This window comes from Xenopus tropicalis, chromosome 8, assembly GCF_000004195.4.
Source record: "Xenopus tropicalis strain Nigerian chromosome 8, UCB_Xtro_10.0, whole genome shotgun sequence".
Lineage (NCBI taxonomy): Eukaryota > Metazoa > Chordata > Amphibia > Anura > Pipidae > Xenopus > Xenopus tropicalis.
In genome coordinates this window covers 22,281,896-22,299,286 of record NC_030684.2, presented here as the reverse complement: position 1 = coordinate 22,299,286, position 17,391 = coordinate 22,281,896, and the positions used below count along the sequence as shown (strand labels likewise).

The window sequence follows — 17,391 nt, the reverse complement described above, 5'->3', positions numbered from 1 at the left end:
TAGATTGTGTAGCTTTTATTTGGCATCATTGATGGGTTGGGCTGTTACAGTGAGGAGTCGCATATATTGTCACTACTGAATATTACACATAAAGGACATGTGGTTTCTGTGGAGAGAGCATTTCATAAAATCCCTACATTTTCAACTGCCCAATAAGAGAATGTACCTCTTATAAAGTTAATGCTACTTAATTTCCCTTAAAGGGGAACTCTGGCTTCTGAATCAAAATTTGTTAAAGAGCCCCACACAACACAGAAACCCCTAATATACCTGTCACTGTAACCTGTTCCTTCAAGAATTATGAATAAATACCATTTGTATATGCTGAAATCCAGCTGCAAAACAGTTCTTCTCTTTCTGCATCATTTGAACTCCTGGCACGGGAGGAGAGACTAAAACACTGATGTTACAAATTGTAACAACCTCTCCACACGTGCAGGGAATTGTGGGATTTGGATGATGCAGGCTGAGAACAGGCGACATTTTTAAAGTAGTCTGATCAGCAGGGGAACAAGGGGCGGGGCTTTGGGAACTATTCCAAACCATGTTATTACATTAAAAATCATGAAAAGGCTGCATATTTTTAATGTATATTACAAAGTTGCTTGAAATTATGTTTACTTTTCACAAAGCTTAAGCTGTGTTTGGGTGGAGTTCCCCTTTAATTTCACTTAAAGAAAATGTAAACCCTCTAAAGAAAAGAATGTACCAATTGTACCCATAGAGGGAGCTTCTGCTTAGAATCAACCAGAGAAACTGTCACATGGAAAGCAACAACACAACTTCATTTTCTACCTACCGTGTGGAGTCAGCCAAAATGAACAGTAGGTGGCGCTCTTGTTTCATAGTAATTCTTTTAGCAATGTAAAAACTCTTAATAATTGATTGAAATTGCATTTTAGCATTCATGTGTTTTAAGGGTTTACGTTTTCTATAAAGTGGCTGTTAGGGGTTGCGCAAGGGCAAGTGCGTTGCATATTTATACATACAGGGATGAATAGCGAGTACTGCCCGTCCCTCTCGCAGGCATGAATAGTGCTGCCGGGGTCTGGCCCCCTCCCATGCCTCTAGGCTGGGAACAAACACAGAGGAACATCAAGTACAAGCACATTTATCTTGGAAAGCTTTTCTCTCAGCAGCTTCTGTTTGTCTGTGTGTCTTCTTAGTTCTGCCCCCTACTGACTCTGAGAGGGTGAGGGGGCCGGGAAAGCCCCTGCAGTGCTTGCCAAGGTCGTGTATTTGCCCCTTGGCCAGTTCTCTGACCAGCTTTGTCCTCTCTGGTATTTGTATTTCAAACAAATCACTACTAGTATTTTATTGTGACATTGTTTTATATTAGGAAATCTTAAATATTCACCCTGCCCATACCCTCATAGTCTCTCATAGCTCTGTACGCTGTTAGGGAGTCATTTTGGCCAAGTAGCTTTGCCACAGGATATTTGGATTGGTCAGATGACACTTGTACCACCCCCATTCCAACAGATTGAGCTGCTCCAGTTTTACTTTGCCATTGGTTTGGGGATCATTGTACTGCTAAGAGACTGCATTGTGTAGCCCCCTGAAACAGCTTTCCTTACATATTCCCCTGCATCATGCACCAGGCATTCTCCCTTCTGCCCAATCATATCAAGTGCTGTGTTCTTATACTGACCTGTACGTGAAGGTAGCCAAGTAGACACCATAACTGATGTCCTGAGTTTGCGGATTGGTCACTCTCACGGTCACACTAGTTTCATGTGGTTCTTTCTCAGTAATGGCTTCTTCTTGCCACTCTCACATACAGGTCAGTGTTATAGCACTGGATATGACTGACTCATGTATACAGAGAAGTTGGGTGGTGGTAGCAACATGCTGTGCCTGGCAGGGATTTACCATCTTGTTAGAATAGAGGGGGCATGGCTGGTGAATAATACAGAATAAACAAGAGAAAGTTGGTCTCTCAGCAGCACAATGAACCCAAGGCAAATTAACCCTGGGGTAACTCAGGAACAATAAGGTGCATGTCCTGCCACAATTTTACACAGGATGGGGGGGGGTGAATACTTACACACGTGGCCTATTACAGATGTCCTGTCTAATATAAATGACCATTTAAAAAAAACAAAAAAAACAAAACAAAAAACAATTTTGGGTATTGTGCTGTGAAGTAATACTGTCGAAGGGAACAAAATGTCAGTGTAGTCCCTCCTTCACACCACTTTCCAGTGACTGCTAAGCTCCTATTTTTACACTAGGTGGCGACACTAGCATTAGAAGGAAAGAGTAACTGCAGCCCAAGCGCTGCTTTGTAGCCAAGGTATTAAAATTGGGGTTCTGTTCTCCAGATTCTGCAGATCTCAGGACACCGTACCTTGGTTGAGCTACTGCTGGTAGTTGTAGTTCTCTTCACTTTTCTGAACGCTATTGATCCAACAGCTGTCTGTGTCTCTAATTCAGGTCTCTTTTGTTTTATATAGATAAACAACAAGACAGATCAGGGATTGTGCTCAGGTAGAATCACCTTGGCTGCAGTCCCCCTTGAACAAATGTGGTTGTCTATATGTCCCTGGCAAGTTGGCACACTCCTGCCATTTCCAGAATGAGAAGGGAAACGAAACAAAGCAGTCCTAGTAACCCATGGCAACCAATTACAGGTACCATTTCCTGACCCCTGTCTCAAAGAAAACACCTTTTATTGGTTATGAGTTACTGGACTGTTGCAATGTATTTTTCTGTATCTTACCAATGTATAGACAGTCAGTCCCACAGTCTCTTGTGGTTTTGGACAAACATAATGCACCAACTCTAACCGTTACCTTTCCAGGTTCTGTTGTGTGAGTGTAATTATAAAGGAATAAAACAGGGCTCAGTTACACACATAGAATGCTGTTTGGGCATTCCAGTTGGGCCATACTCCAGATTTACTGTTGGAGATATGGCTGCTTACTGTTATACCTGCACGCTGGTAGAGCAGCCCTGTGCACAAGTCTATCCGGTAAAAGATACAAAATGCCCTTCAATCCCCCCTCACATTGCCCAGCATCAGTGGTTTTATTCCCAAAAACCATTATATATCATGGATAGGCAAGCACTGCCCCCTCCTCCCGGCTGTGCAGAATTGCACTTTGTGGGGCATGCTGGGAGTTGCAGTCTTACCAGAGTTGGATAGGGCAGATAAAGACTGGCACTGAAGTATTGTGGCAATAATAAACTAAGGTAAGCTACATCTGCCATAGTAAGTACCATATAAAAGGCCTGTATTTACAAGGGATGGCAGCTATGTACATATATATATATACAGAGTACCTAGGGCTGGGCAACCGTTAGGGAGCGGGCAGAGGGATAGGAGCCCAGGACCATAATGGGTTATACAGAAATTCATAACAAAGATTGTACCACCTCTGGAATCACCCCACTAATCTGCTTAGTCACATCCCACCCCGAATGTCAAATTGCTGTGGTACCGCCCCACCTGCAATGCTGGGAATACAACATCCTTCTTCCCTTCTACTGGGGAGGGGGGGGGGGGTGGTTCATAATGACAGGCAGGTCATATGCCAGGGACTTGGCTCCCTCTCAGTCTCTGAACCTCTGTTGCCCCCAGGTGTGTAGGTGTTGTGCCGGCGCACCCCGGCCTGCCCTTGGAATAGTCTGTTCGTCCACTTGTGGCTTAGTTTACAGGGGACACTTGGCTCTGGTGCAAGCTGAACTCCTTGGCCTTCAGTCGTAGGCTGGCAATGCTGTCAGCCATATTGACCCCTTGGGTGGGCGCCGTGCTGGTGGCAGTTGTAGTTGGGCTATAAGGCGGCAAGCTGGCATTGCTGTAAGGGAAAATGACACTTATATTAGGAAGGAGGTTAAGTTTGACTTTAGGTCAGTGCTAACTGAGCCTTAGACAGATTTCCTTTCAGTGAGTGAGAAGGATGTTACAGCTTTAGCCACCCAATGGGGTATCCAAAGCAGGGGTGGAAATACCGGGCCTGCCAGTGCCGCCATAAGGCTTATCACAAGCAGCAGAGTAGGGAAATCTGTTCAAGCATGTGTCTTGAGGCCGGTGGGCCTGTGTGCCTATTCTGCACTTGGGTCCGTCGCTAGTTATGCCAATGATCTGAGGCTCAGGCACATTTTCTATTCAGCACCATCACACAGGCTGCCTGGCCTCCTTCCCAACTGCATCTCTGCCAGCTGTTCCCCCAGTGCATATCCAGTACTGGGCACTGCTGCTGCCTACTGATGTCTTTGGCTGTGCTACTTCCTTGCCCCACTTGGATGCCTGTGATTAGCAAGCTGGCACGTTGACACCAGAACCTGACCTGTGGCACTGGGCCCATGCCCTGTTCTTGTGTTGGCTGAGACAATGACATCAGTCAGAACAGCCAGTGCTTGTAGCATCATATTTAGGGTACTATTGGGGATTTTTGTCTTCAAATTTCTATTAGTAAATTCCCATGGCACTAAGATGATGTCGGCCATTGGCAGGGAGTGGCAGGAATTGGTAGTGCTCACCTGTAGTTGCTGTTGGAGTTCCAGGGCATATATTCAGGGGTCAGGGTGCTTGCTCGGGGTGATACCTGCTGCTCCGCGCCTGTGTCCTGGCTGTATGATTTCAGGTGGGTAGCCGACCGACTGGCAAGCATGGCCCTCTCGTTCCTACGGAACTTGGCTCGCCTGTTTTGGAACCAGACCTGTAATTGGCAAAAGGAAAGGGTGATATCAGGTGATGTATAAATGACTACAATACCCAGTATCCTCTTCTATCCTTGCTTTGTCTTTTTCTGCTAGAGATGCCGACCCAGAGCTTTATATGAATATTGTGATTGGATGAGACTTGCCTGTACTCTGGCCTCGCTCAGACTAACCCTGCGCGCCAGATCTTCCCGTACAAAGGCATCAGGGTAGTGAGTCCTCTCAAAGACCCTTTCCAGAGCCTGCAGTTGGCTGCTGTTAAAGGTGGTTCGGTTCCTCCTCTGCTTCTTCTTACCGGAGGATTTGTTGCTGCTGGGATTTGGGCTTCCACCTGGGAGGCAGAAAGCAAAAGGTTAGTACTCAGGATACAAATGCTAAAAAGGTAGGTTTGAAGGGCAGAGCAGCAAACAACTGGCTCCATTCAACATTATAGAGGCACTGTAAGGGCTAAAGATAGCCTCATCCAGGCCAACTAGGCCAGTCAAGCCCAAGCAGTTTACTGACCCATGTATGGGTTTAAACCAAAGTCTGACTGCCATCAACTACAAGATGACATGGAGGCAGGGTCTGCTGGCAGCGTTTGTAAAGCAATTTCCTGGAAGTTTAATAGAATTAATATCCTTATAATTGACAGTAGGAGGTACACTATCCCTTATCCATACATGAGTGATACTCCAGAGTTCACTGTATAACTCAGCCTGCAGCCTTGTGCCTTTATATGGTCACAGAACCCCTCAGTGACTTCTAATATCCTTATTTACAGTAGGGGGTACATTATCCCTTATAAAATATGAGTGGTACTCAAAGGCTATGAGGAAATCTAGGAAGCTGTCCTTGATAGGGAGGAGGTACCAGCGCCATCACAGTTCAGCTGCCAGTGACATCATACAGTGTCACTATAACAGTAGAAGGGTAGTGGGAGGGGTAAGACAATAGTAAATCAGGCACAACATGGATTGGATAGAATTAAAATTAAAACAACGTATATTTATCTAGTATATTCAATTAGACAGAGGAAAAACATAAATGAAGACAGGGGCCCATTAGGTACCCAAACAAGGAAGGGTTAAAACACGAGTATTCTGAAGGTGAATAAGGAAATTGTGCTGAGTTGCTGGGTGTCATTTTTCCAGTTAGGAAACATATTAATGGCTGGAAAAAGCCGCAATTCAACACCATCATGTTAACACTTGAACTCTATAAATTACAGTTAATCCCCGGGAATTATCGCCTCAGTGTGACATGCTAACCAGGGATGGTGGGCTCTGCTAGGGATTTGGGAGAGAGGCAGGGCCGTTGTTAGTTCTAGCAAGACCCCTGACAAACTGACGTAGTGGGGCCCCTATATTTATATAGTGTAATATGTGCCCAATGTACAGCCCTACAGCTGTAGCTGCACAACAGCACTGTCAGTCTGCTCCTACTGCCTCCATCTTGCCCTAGGGTCTCCATCTGCTCCTACTGCCTCCATCGTGCCTTAGGGTCTCCATCTGCTCCTACTGCCTCCATCTTGCCCTAGGGTCTCCATCTGCTCCTACTGCCTCCATCGTGCCTTAGGGTCTCCATCTGCTCCTACTGCCTCCATCTTGCCCTTGGGTCTCCTTCTGCTCCTACTGCCTCCAACTTGCCCTAGGGTCTCCATCTGCTCCTACTGCCTCCATCTTGCCCTAGGGTCTCAATCTGCTCCTACTGCTTCCATCTTGCCCTAGGGTCTCCATCTGCCCCTACTGTCTCCCACCTTGCCCTGTTCTCAACCAATCTGTCTCTATATTTTACTACTGTGTCCATCTGCTTACCCTAATGTCTCCATCTTGCCCTACTGTCTCCATCTGCTTGCCCTACTTTCTCCAATCTTGCCCTACTGTCCCTCCCTGTTCCAACCTGCTGCTTTGCTGTGCCCCATTATGAATGAAGCCTAAGGCAGTTCTTGCTAATTGAACCCCCCTAAAGTCAGCTCTAAGGAGAAGCTGGGTAAGATCCCAGGAAGGGTTAACCGTGCCCTTTGATTCAGTGTTCTGCAAATGTGTGGAGCGGGGCTGGGAGAGAGGCCCATAAATTATCCCAAATATCTAAATAAACAGAATCTAAAGCCAGGCCATGGGAGTGGGGCTTACTGTTTATTATTCTCTGGAAGGTGATGAGGGTATAATGTGCCTTTGGTAACAGCAGCCCCCGAGCCCCCACCCACCGCCACTTCCCTCTCTCCATAACACCATCATCAGGCCTGCCAGTTTATTAATTAACAGCTCGGCTGGAAAATAAACTGGAATACGATCGGGACCGACGACAGTAAAGGAAAAATACACCAAGGCGAGTCTGGGGGCCCCTGCGGATTCTACTAATTAATGCTGCTGAGTGGGGGAGCCGAGAAAAGCAAATTGGAGCAGATCTCCCACTGGGTTGGACACACCAACTAGACCACACCAGGCCTGATATATAGATATACATGGAGGTGCATGTCGTACATACATATGCCCAAACATAATCAGTCATTATATATTGCCTTGGGGCACAATGATTGCTGCACCTCTCCACCCATCATTAAGCAGGCTGCTGTTCCCCAGTTAGCAACAATTAAACGCAAAGCATACCCACAAAGGGCATAATTCTCAATTGTAGGCCAAAGCAAACTGAAGGGAAAAAGGACCTGGTTACAAGAGCTTGCAATCTAGAGTGTTTATATGCTATTGCTTCAAGGGCAATAAGAGACATTCTTCAGGAGACAGCATACACACCAGTGGTCAGTTCTGAGGCCTGACACTCCCATGGAAGAAGGGGTTAAAGTGAGAGCTGCCAGACTAGTGAATCCAAAGGGAAGTGGGCTTATGAGCTCGCATCACTAAAATCCAAAGGGAGAAATGCCTGACTCATCCAGGAATTGCTGCTCAGACTGTGGCTTTGGTTACACTGATGGGGAATTCCCCTGTAAAGTGGGGAAACTGTAGCTTGTGGTTTCCAGTTGTCGTTGAACTTCCAGCAAAAGCGAATGAAGGCTGCAGGGAGTTCCAGAGAAACCGCTAGCTACCCCCACCACCCCATGATGTTGAACTTCTCTGTTATCAAATGAGGCTCCAGAATGAGGAGCAGACCCATTCTAATGTGTTAGTTTTCAATATATATATATATATATATATATATATAGTGGGCAGCCCCATAGCAGAAAGCCAGAGGCCCGGGTCTGTGAGGGAATGTTAATGGCTGGCTCTCCCCTATATAAGTGGCCCCTCATAGCAATTAAACATCATGGGAAAGTCCTCCATTGTGATATCACTCTTTATGCCGCCACTTGGAATGGTCCTTGTACAGGCCAGCTCAGCAAGATTCTCTGACATCATCAGTGCTGACCTATCAGGAAGATTGTCCTAATGGGACTTTGCCCAATAAGATTTTCTAACCTGCCCTATAAATCAGCCATATGTAAGTAAGGCCGGCGCCACACAAGGGTCAAATCATCAGCTTATATCAGCCTGTGCACGGCCACCTTAAAACAAACCCCTGCCCTGCCCCCCATGTGTAATTGTCTGCCCCTTCTCTATTCCCTGCACTGTTGGTCCTGACTTCATCATGTAAATCTGTATTGCATATTCCACCAAGACGGGAATATTACATACACACTTCCTGTAGGGGTGCTGCCAGGGGTGTATTCATCATATAGGCACTTGCGGGCAGCAGCTTTACGGGGGGACAGCCCAAGGATGCCTATATGGTAAATAAAACTTTTGGAGGAAAAAAAAAATCCCTTTCCCCTGCTGCTGAATACTTTCCTATCAAACCCAGCAGCAGATGTGGGGGGTAAGGGGGACCCTGCGTCTCAATGTCACTGCTAATAAGAGGCCAAAATACTTCTCTATTGTATTATTAGTCAGCAGTGCTACCTTCTGCCTCTGGTTCTGACTCCTGGCCAAATGTAGTAGCAGCTAGCTGATTTACAGTGCTGAAGTTGAATAGACTTCCACTACATAGTTTCAAAAATCAGAACCAGAGAACTGAAAATTCTGTAACGTGTAATTAATATACAGGTATATTGGCCCCTAATTGCCCAATGTGCCATTGGCCTAAAGGCACCATGGAGCGAGAGAAAGGCAAGAATTAGGTGGCCATGTTATGCTATGGAATGGCACTGACGAGGTATATCCAGCTTGCAACCAAAGCTGTCTGTAAGGGGGTAAGGAACTGCCTTGGGCCTGGCAGTGATAGCACCCTCTACTGGCTGCATCTTTTTCGTGAAGGTGTTCAGTGCATAGTTTTCCCATGGTTGCTCAATACAATGCCCCTTTAACCAAACATAACTGCACTTGGATCTGTGCTCCCCCCCAAATTCCCACTCATTTTCCTATTGTTCTCCAATCTGTGAATCATTCCAACAGCCAGTCCCACGGAATGTCCCGACCTGCGGGGATTCTGCTCCCGTGCCATGTGGCTGCACTCTCCTTGCGTGTGATGGTTGGAGCGGCGCCTCCCAACATCTGGTTTAATGTCAGGAACTGGCGCCTCGCTCAGCCACAGGCTCCATCACAAAGGCTGCCAGAGCCCCACTCCCCTTTGTAGGCTGAAAGAGAAATGACCGCAGGATCCGAGATTATGGAGCATAAAGCAGTCTCCTCTGGGCCCCCCATCCTTTCTCTGTGGCTAGAAAACATAATAAAGGTGCCAAATCCTGATAAAAACCCCAATATCCCTCCAGCAGGAAGCATGGAAGCTCTGCACAATCTTTTATTTAGGCACCATGGTGGTCTGAGGTTGATGGGTTTTACTACCATTGCAGCCTGGTGTAGAGCTATAGAGGCTACAGACCGTGTGACTGCCCAGTAGGGCACAGTTTCATAAAAAGTGCTCCTACAGTTTAGAGGGGCCCTAAAAAGATGTTGTTATGAGGCCCAGTCTCTACTAGATACGTCATCGCCTACAGCCCCGGCTATTGTTGGTGTTGGGACTCATTCTGTAGCCAGGAGACTACCCAGTCTCATTCATAGCACCAATAGGATACTGATGTTCTGCCTCTTCTCTATAAGGTCCTCAACCAGACACCCCCACTGATTACTGACATGCTGGTCCCCATTAGTTTTGAGCAGTGGCTATCAGACTTTTGGGGGCTGCATCAGGGGCTGATCATCATCCTTTTCCAACAGGTCTCCATTATGATCTGACTATTGGCCCAGAGGCCAAAAGGTCGGTCAGTTCAATGTGCTCTAGAACATAGGAGGCCAAGATCTTCTCATTTAGTTACCTCAACATGGGTACCCAGCTTTATCCCCAAGATCACTGCAAATTTGCCCACCAATCAGGTGGCCAAATCCGGCAACACTGTACATATCTTGTGGTGTATTGCCGGCAGGCAGCCCAGACAGGATCAAGTGGATTAAGCGCCAACTGAAAATGATGCCGCAATAATGAGCGATAACACAATCACATCTGGTAGCCCAGCGTGACATTAGCAACCACAATGTGGGCAACCACAAATGGTTACTGAATGCCCCCCCACTATTGGTGCAACCACTCCAGGAGAGCTAAAGATTGTAATAAATTGGTGCCGCTTTCCCAGACTAAAACATTTCTCCTTATCATACGCACACGTCCCATCTCTAACCCCCCCACTGCCGCCAGCAGGAGCCCTGCTGCTTATGCTAACTTGGGTGGGGACACAAAAACAACACAGGCTGCGGCCAGAAAAACAGAGGCCCGGACCCACAATCTGAGCCTTTTCCTGATTGCAGCAAAGGACAGCTACAAACCGTAGGCCCCCAAGTGTGCAGCTTGGTTGGCCAGTGTCAGCCGGGGAGCAAATGATTTGCATGCAGACTAGACCGCAGCAAAGTCGTCCTGACAGCGTATTTATAAAAGGAAAGGAAATATTAAGTTTTTAGCCCCAGTAAATCATGCCTATTATTTTTATGGCTTCCCTACATTTAAGAGAGGCGAGGAGCAAGTTGCCTCCCCCCCCCACCCGGGGTTATAAATATAAAACTAAACGTAAACAGGCAGCGGCAGCAATTTAAAGGGAAACAGACACGATTGCACTTCCTGTAAGTAATTGGCACTGCTGTTATTATTAACATTTATTTATAAAGCGCCAATATATTCCGCAGCGCTGTACAATAAGTGGGTTTCATACATTGGACATACAGAGTAACATATAAAGCAATCAATAACCGATACAAGAGGTGAAGAGAGCCCTGCCCAAAAGAGTTTACAATCTACAAGATCTTAGATTGTAAGCTCTACTGCTCAGGGACTTACCCACCAAGCATTATATAACTATATAAATCTATAAATCTTTCCTTCCTGTCTGGCAACTGTAGCCTATTCCATCATGTCCAAAATGCCCCAATCCTAGGGTTGCTTCTTGTGCTTTCCTGGCAATAGGTTACTAGGCAAGTGGTATAGTAAGTGACTCACTCGCCCGCACTACCAGCCAGTAGGGGGCAGTCCCAAACATTATGGGAGACATAAGCAATGTAAGCAAATGGATTGGCCCCTACCCTGTATTGCCCCCTATCACTCCAATACCAATATCTCATCATCCAAAGATGCCATCAGGGCACCCACTGCTTGACTTATAGGGGAAGGTGAAGGTGAGAGAATCCTTCATTGTAAACGGCTGCTGTGCATACAAATGTGTAAAGCAGCAAAACAAGAGACTGAATGAAAGAGAGGGAGAATGATCACAATAACTCCCAGTCTCAATATGATCACAATAACTATCATAATATGGATATATGTCACCTTTCCTTTCAGATTTGGCAATGGATAAGGGGTGTCTCTCCTTGCCCTTATGTGTATTCTACATGGTTCTCGTCAATATTGATTCAAGCCTGAGAATCCCCAGTTGCTACTGATTTAGATCCTGATATATAGCCAGCCTCTGCCAGAGGATGTTGGGAAGTGTAGTCCAGAATAACCAGGAGCAAATAAGACTGGTCGAGTAAACAGCTAAAACCACAGCCGCCTGGGAAAAGATATAATGTTCTTAGACTTCAAGGAGCATTTTCTAACAATGAGAAGCAACAAAGTAACAATGTATGGAGAGTGTGTGGGACATCCCAGGCTCGGCAGTGCTGGAAACATGGCTGCCCCCAGCCGGCTGAATTATAGTGCAAAAAATGTTGCTGTAGGGGAAAACTGTGATGTGTGAGAAGGCAGCGATTTGGCTTTTCATATAAAGGCAAAGTTCTTCTGATATTCTCTATCTCTTAAAGTGGATTTTATAAAGTACCATAAAGCCTATAAAGAACTCAGACTTGAATGAAGCACTGAATATTTCCACGGCGCTGTTACTAAGGTGCCTGCGAGCCGCGGAGCGACTCCGAGGTAACCTTGTCCCCAGGCTCATTAGCAGCAAACACAATGGTAGGGGGCCTGCTTGGAATTATAAAGGAATAATCTCTGACCAAGGCATCTGTCCAACATGGCACTTTCCTTGTTCCACTCAGGGGGAAAAGCTGTACTTTGGAAACCCCTAATTGGTCAGCATAACATCCCTCTCATTACACATGCAACTGTATAGCACTAGGTCACTATAAAAGTAATGAGTATCCTCTCCCACCTCTGCTGGGGGTGTATTAAAAGGGGCCATGGGGCAGACTGGTGCTGCCTTATCAGTGCTAGACAATATGGAATGCAGAGGCTGGCAGATAAGGGCAAAGCCTCTGGGGGCCCTCCAGCTAGGCTATAACAGCAGTAGTGGTGCAGCAGTGGTGCCAATTCAACTCAATGAGCCTTTGTGGTTACAAGTACCAGCCAACTAAATGGAACAGGGGGTGCCAGAATTGGGGGGGGGGACACATACCTTCATGTATTGTCACTTCGCTGTCACTGCTTCCCCCAGACGCTGGCTCCTTGTCCTCATCCTCCGTTGGCGCTGCCATATCTGCAGTTGTTTGCATCCCTGCCGCCGCTTCTTCCAGATCCAGAAGGTGACTGACGCTAAAGTTCTTCCTTCCGTGTGGGAGCTCGGTGGGTTCTAGGATCCGCATTTCGTTGAGGGCTATTGACTTGTCCAGACCCAAATCTCTGTCCATACCTCCTGCCCAGGACTTAGATCCTCCTTCTGTCTGTCTGTCTTTCTCTCACGCTCCCTTCTCCTTTCCCCAAAAGCTCTGCTTCCTCTGCCTCCTGCCTGTGCCTAAATCCTTCTCCCCTCTCCCCCTGTAGGGCAGGGACACCAGCTCACTCTCACATGCAGTTTCAGCCAAGTGACCAAAAAAACGCCTTTTCGCTGACGTCTAGAAGAAAACAAACTTTTTTTTACTCTCCCCCCCTTTTTCTTTTCTCTCTAGTTCTTGGATAAATCTTTCCACACGCCCCCTCCTTAGTGCTGACCCCTGACCTCCCTTCCCTTCTTCTTTTTTTTTTTGGGAGAGGGGAAGGAATAAAAAAAATAAGATGGCCCTAGCAGGTTCTGTTTTCCTTCCAGCCCTGGTAGAGGGGTCCTAGTGGCTGAAATCGTGAGGTTAAGTGCTTTCTATCAACAAGTGGCAGTTGAGGAGAAAGGGTGCTCCTGGGAGCAGAAAGGGGGGTACTTCAGGATCACCCATGCAGAGTCACAAAATTCCTCTTCTGTATGAAGTGACCTGCTCCACTGCTGGACCCTAATAAACCGGAGGTCTTCTGCAACTGCAATGCAAGGGTTATATGCCCCTTGTTGTATAAATAAAGTGCTTTCAGCCTTGGGCCCTGGCAATGGCAGCAACATCTGCCCCAGTCCTGTAACTTAGTAGGTGTAGAACAGCCCATAGCAGCACCCATGGGTTGCGAGCTCTTTGGTTCAGGCCCTACAGCTGTGACACCATGCACCAATGAGATACACTGTATCAAAAGGTTGAACTGTATGTCTCTTTTTAGCCATGGCTACTATGTCATAATGTTTTTCATGATGATGGGGTCATTTTCAGATGGGATGGGAATATAAAACAGTTGGTGGATGATGAACTGAACAACACCAGTAGGGAGGTACAAGTTGGGCAGCACAGATATAAAGCATTACTGTCGCCATCTTGCCCTGCTATATATGGACCCAGAGGCCCAATACAAAACACTGGTCAATGGGAGATTACAGCCAGGGCCGCCATCAGGGGGGCACAGGGGGGACAGTTGTCTCGGGCCCGGACGATGGTTGCTTTAAAGGGGGCCTGGACGTGTTAAGATGCAGTGGGGAGCCGGCACATATGAAGCAGATGCAGAAGAAGAAAGTTGTCGGTGGGGAAGTTGGAGGATTCTGGACGAAGCCGCAGGGGAGCAGGAGTAAGTAGCTGGGGTGGAGGGCGGGGAGTAAGTAGCTGGGGTGGAGGGCGGGGAACCGGAGTAAGTAGCTGGGGGTTGAGCTGGGGGAAGCGACAGGCGGACTGGGGGGGGGGGTGCTGTGCAAATGCAGCAGGCAGCCGGAGGATTCTGGTGGGAGCTGGGGGGAAGCCAGAGGATGCTGGGAAGGACTCTGGGGGGAAGCTGGAGGTTTCTGGTGGGAGCTGGAGGACCGGGGGAGGGGGGTAACTGGAGGATGCTACCAATGTTTTAGGAGGCCCTGGCTACCAATGTCTGTGTGTCATTTGTACTGATGGGAGGGGCCATTGCGGGGCAGGGCATGGGAGGAGGGGGGCCCAGAAAATTGTGTTGTGAGGGGCCCCGTGATTTCTGATGTCGGCCCTGATTACAGCACCCCAGCAGTCTCCAGAATGGACCTCTGTCCGACTAGACATTGTGTCATACTGTACTGCCACCCCAACCCCTTCTACCTACAATCCAAGCTAATGTGCAAGTTCCAGGGCAATTGTCCCTAACTCTGCCCCCTAGAGGGAGCTCTGGGTAAAAGCATTTGGTAGAGTGAGGCAATACTGTGATTCATAGGCAAGGAATAAATCCATCATAATGAGACTAAATAATACAGTGGAGAGAAGGGGCTTAATATGCAGTTGCCCCTCCCTTTGCTGCTACAATTTCCCCCCTACGCTTCTGGGAAGTTTCCCACTAGATGTTGGAACATTGTTGGTAGAATGATTTTATTCAGCAACAAGAGAATTAATGAGGTTGAGCACTGATGTTGGGGATCAGGCCTGGCTAACAGTTGGGGTTCCAGTTCATCTCACAAGGGTTCAGTTGGGTTAAGGTTTAGGGCTCTGATCAGTCAGGTTCTTCTACTCCCATCTCAGAAAACCCATTCTTTGTGCATTATTGTGCTAAAATGGGAAAGGGCCTTCCCCAAACTTTCACAAAGGTTTCCTTGTTTTGGAACCAAGGACCCAAACCATGGGAAACAGCCCCAAAGCATTCGGCCTCCCCCACCTTTGGCATTATGCATACAGGCAGGTAGTGTTTCCCTGGCATCTGCCAAACTGCATTTTATGGACTCATGTATGGGGCCCTCAGACAGGCCTACATGACCAATATCTACCCGAAAATCAGACAGATGTTGATCAGGCAAGTTTAAAAATCTTGTTGAGACGAGGAGCACATCGGTGATGCAATTCTTGTTCTGGTGGCTTGTATCCTGGCAATGTGATCTGATCGTTTGGCCCAAAGGCTCATGATCTGGAGTATTGCAAAATCATTCCTGGTATGTAAGCATTATGCTGGGGCACGTTGTTGACTGGCACAAGGCTTGGACATTTGAATGGTGCTGGTCCATGCGCAGACCTTGTACCATAAGGGGTACACAGAGCCCACAATGGCAGCCTTCCTCCCAGCCTCGCTGCAAAGGTACCACCAGATCCTCGCCGCCTAACTGACTCCTCTGCTGAGCCGCGGGTCAGGACCCCTGGGAAAGGAGAGTTCCTTTTAATGAGGTAATTAGGCCCCTGAAAAACTCACAGTGTGCAACCACCGTGGAGACTTTCTAATGAGAACCAGCCGGCCAGGGACAAACGGGAGCTTTTCATTTGGTGTCGAGCTACTGACGGTTGAACTGTGCTCCCCGATAAAACTCCCGGGGCCCTTCTCTATAAGGCTGGAATTGGTCTCCTTACAACAATAACCAACAAGAACTGAGTGTTTCCCACAGAGCAGGGGGGCAATAGTTACCCACATACAAATGGAATTGTATATACACAATTCACATTCAATCAATAGCATCGCCTCACTTTGCTCTGCCCCCTTGCCCCCATTTAGGGGTCCCTGTCACAACCCAATTAGCGAATATATCATGTAACATGGTTGCATGCAGAAGGGAAGGTGCTGGGGGGGGTCCTGTTTTGGGCTCCCCTGCCACCCCCCAGGACACATATGCTCTGCTTAGCAAAGCGAATTGGCTACTTACAGAAAGGGCAAGATATGCATGTGTGTGACGTAGCCCCCCCCCCCCAATCTCCCAAATATGGGGAGAAACAGCTTCAATTTAAACAAATAGGCAAGCATCTGCTTGCATGGGTATTACTGTTCTGCATCAGGACAGGCTGGGGGGATTCATACTTAGTGCTCCCCAGAGCACTTTCCTTTGCAGACCAAGTGCCAATCAATCACACCCCCATTCAGGAATGCCAGGGCTCCCTGTAGGATACACTTGTGTCAGTACCATCTCTTTACTCATGTAAAGTGAGCCCCGAAAGTGCGCCAGAAAGTGGTTGTGCAAAGATGACTCACGCCCTCCCCGTGCATAACTGGCAGCCGAGCTACACAAAATGGTATGTTCCACTTAAAGGAAACCACCATATTAGCACAGAATTATCCGAGGAACTAGAAATAAATCAAAGCTCTTATCAATACTCTAGTGGTTGTAATTTTAATAGGGTGCTTGATTTTGGGGTTCCTTTCAGCAGAAGGTACCATACTACAAGGAACTCTCTCTAACTTCAGTTTCCCAGCATGCTCAGTAGGATATGTATTACAGAGCAGCTGGATGGGGACATGGTGTCCTTTCATATAAGGGTGGCTCATATATTTGCATTTTATTGCTTTTAGTCTGCTCCGTCAGCGTGGCCCTGTGGTCAGCCCATAAAAGCAAGGGATTGAGGGCCCAGTTAGGAAAGTGCTGTGTATACACTGGGCTTCACCAAACAGACATTAGCCGACAGGGAGTCGTAAAGGGAAAACAAACGATCTGGTGGGGAAAAAAAGGAATTCCTGGCCAAAAGAGCCCATAAACCATGTTCAAAGTCTCTTTAAGAACAGATAATGGGGAGGGGGTTTAACTGCTCATGTGACACATGACTGGGTCGGACAAAATTTGGAGCTGGCCCCCCCAAGGGAGGGCCCAGTGCAGCGGATAGGGGTGCAGTCTGAGGGTCAGTTGGGCTATTGCTTATTTACTGCTCTAAGGTAGTGTCTTGCAGTGGGTTGGGTACCTGCACAAGAATAGTGGGTACCCGGCGCGTAGGATTTCTGGATGTGGGTCTATGGGTTACGGGTCTTTGGTATATTTTTTATTATATTATTTGTATTATCTATATTTTTTATTTTATATATGTATTATCTATATTTTGCATGTTTTTTTTCTACTCCGCCCACTTCTGATGATGCCAGTTTTCAGCAACAGCACTTCCTGTTAAATGGTTGTGGGTCGGTTTGGGGGGTGGGTCCAAGTGGGTAGAAATGCGAGTTGCGGGTCAGGTTTCAAAAATGAGTTCACCCAGGACTGTACCTTGACGCTCAGCTTATGAGGCCAGTGGGGGTCAAATTTGGGATAAGCCTAAAGCTGCCCATATAGAGATGGCCTGCCTGCCAGTCTCTTTGCCTAATTGGCACGGGTGGGTCTAATAAATCCCAGCTTGGTCACGGCTTCATGACCCACCAACCAAACCT

The 17,391-nt window shown here is 47.3% G+C and overlaps 1 protein-coding gene across 1 annotated transcript; it reads right to left on the bottom strand.

Moving 5' to 3' along the window:
- On the bottom strand, positions 1–12,895 carry prrx2 (paired related homeobox 2). The gene is made up of 4 exons (XM_002940757.5): positions 12,452–12,895; positions 4,812–4,996; positions 4,486–4,664; positions 1–3,800 (listed from the first exon to the last, which is right to left on the bottom strand). The coding sequence occupies exons 1-4, from the start codon at positions 12,681–12,683 to the stop codon at positions 3,650–3,652; spliced, it is 747 nt and encodes a 248-aa protein (XP_002940803.1). The 5' UTR covers positions 12,684–12,895; the 3' UTR covers positions 1–3,649.
- Positions 12,896–17,391: the final 4,496 nt, after the last annotated feature.

Excerpts from the sequence above, each read along its gene's own strand:
- prrx2 (XM_002940757.5), bottom strand. The coding sequence starts at position 12,683 with ATGGACAGAGATTTGGGTCTGGACAAGTCAATAGCCCTCAACGAAATG. Across the intron at positions 4,997-12,451 it reads CGAAGTGACAATACATGAAG|GTGGAAGCCCAAATCCCAGC; the intron begins GTATGTGTCCCC and ends TCTGCCTCCCAG. Across the intron at positions 4,665-4,811 it reads TGAGCGAGGCCAGAGTACAG|GTCTGGTTCCAAAACAGGCG; the intron begins GCAAGTCTCATC and ends TGCCAATTACAG.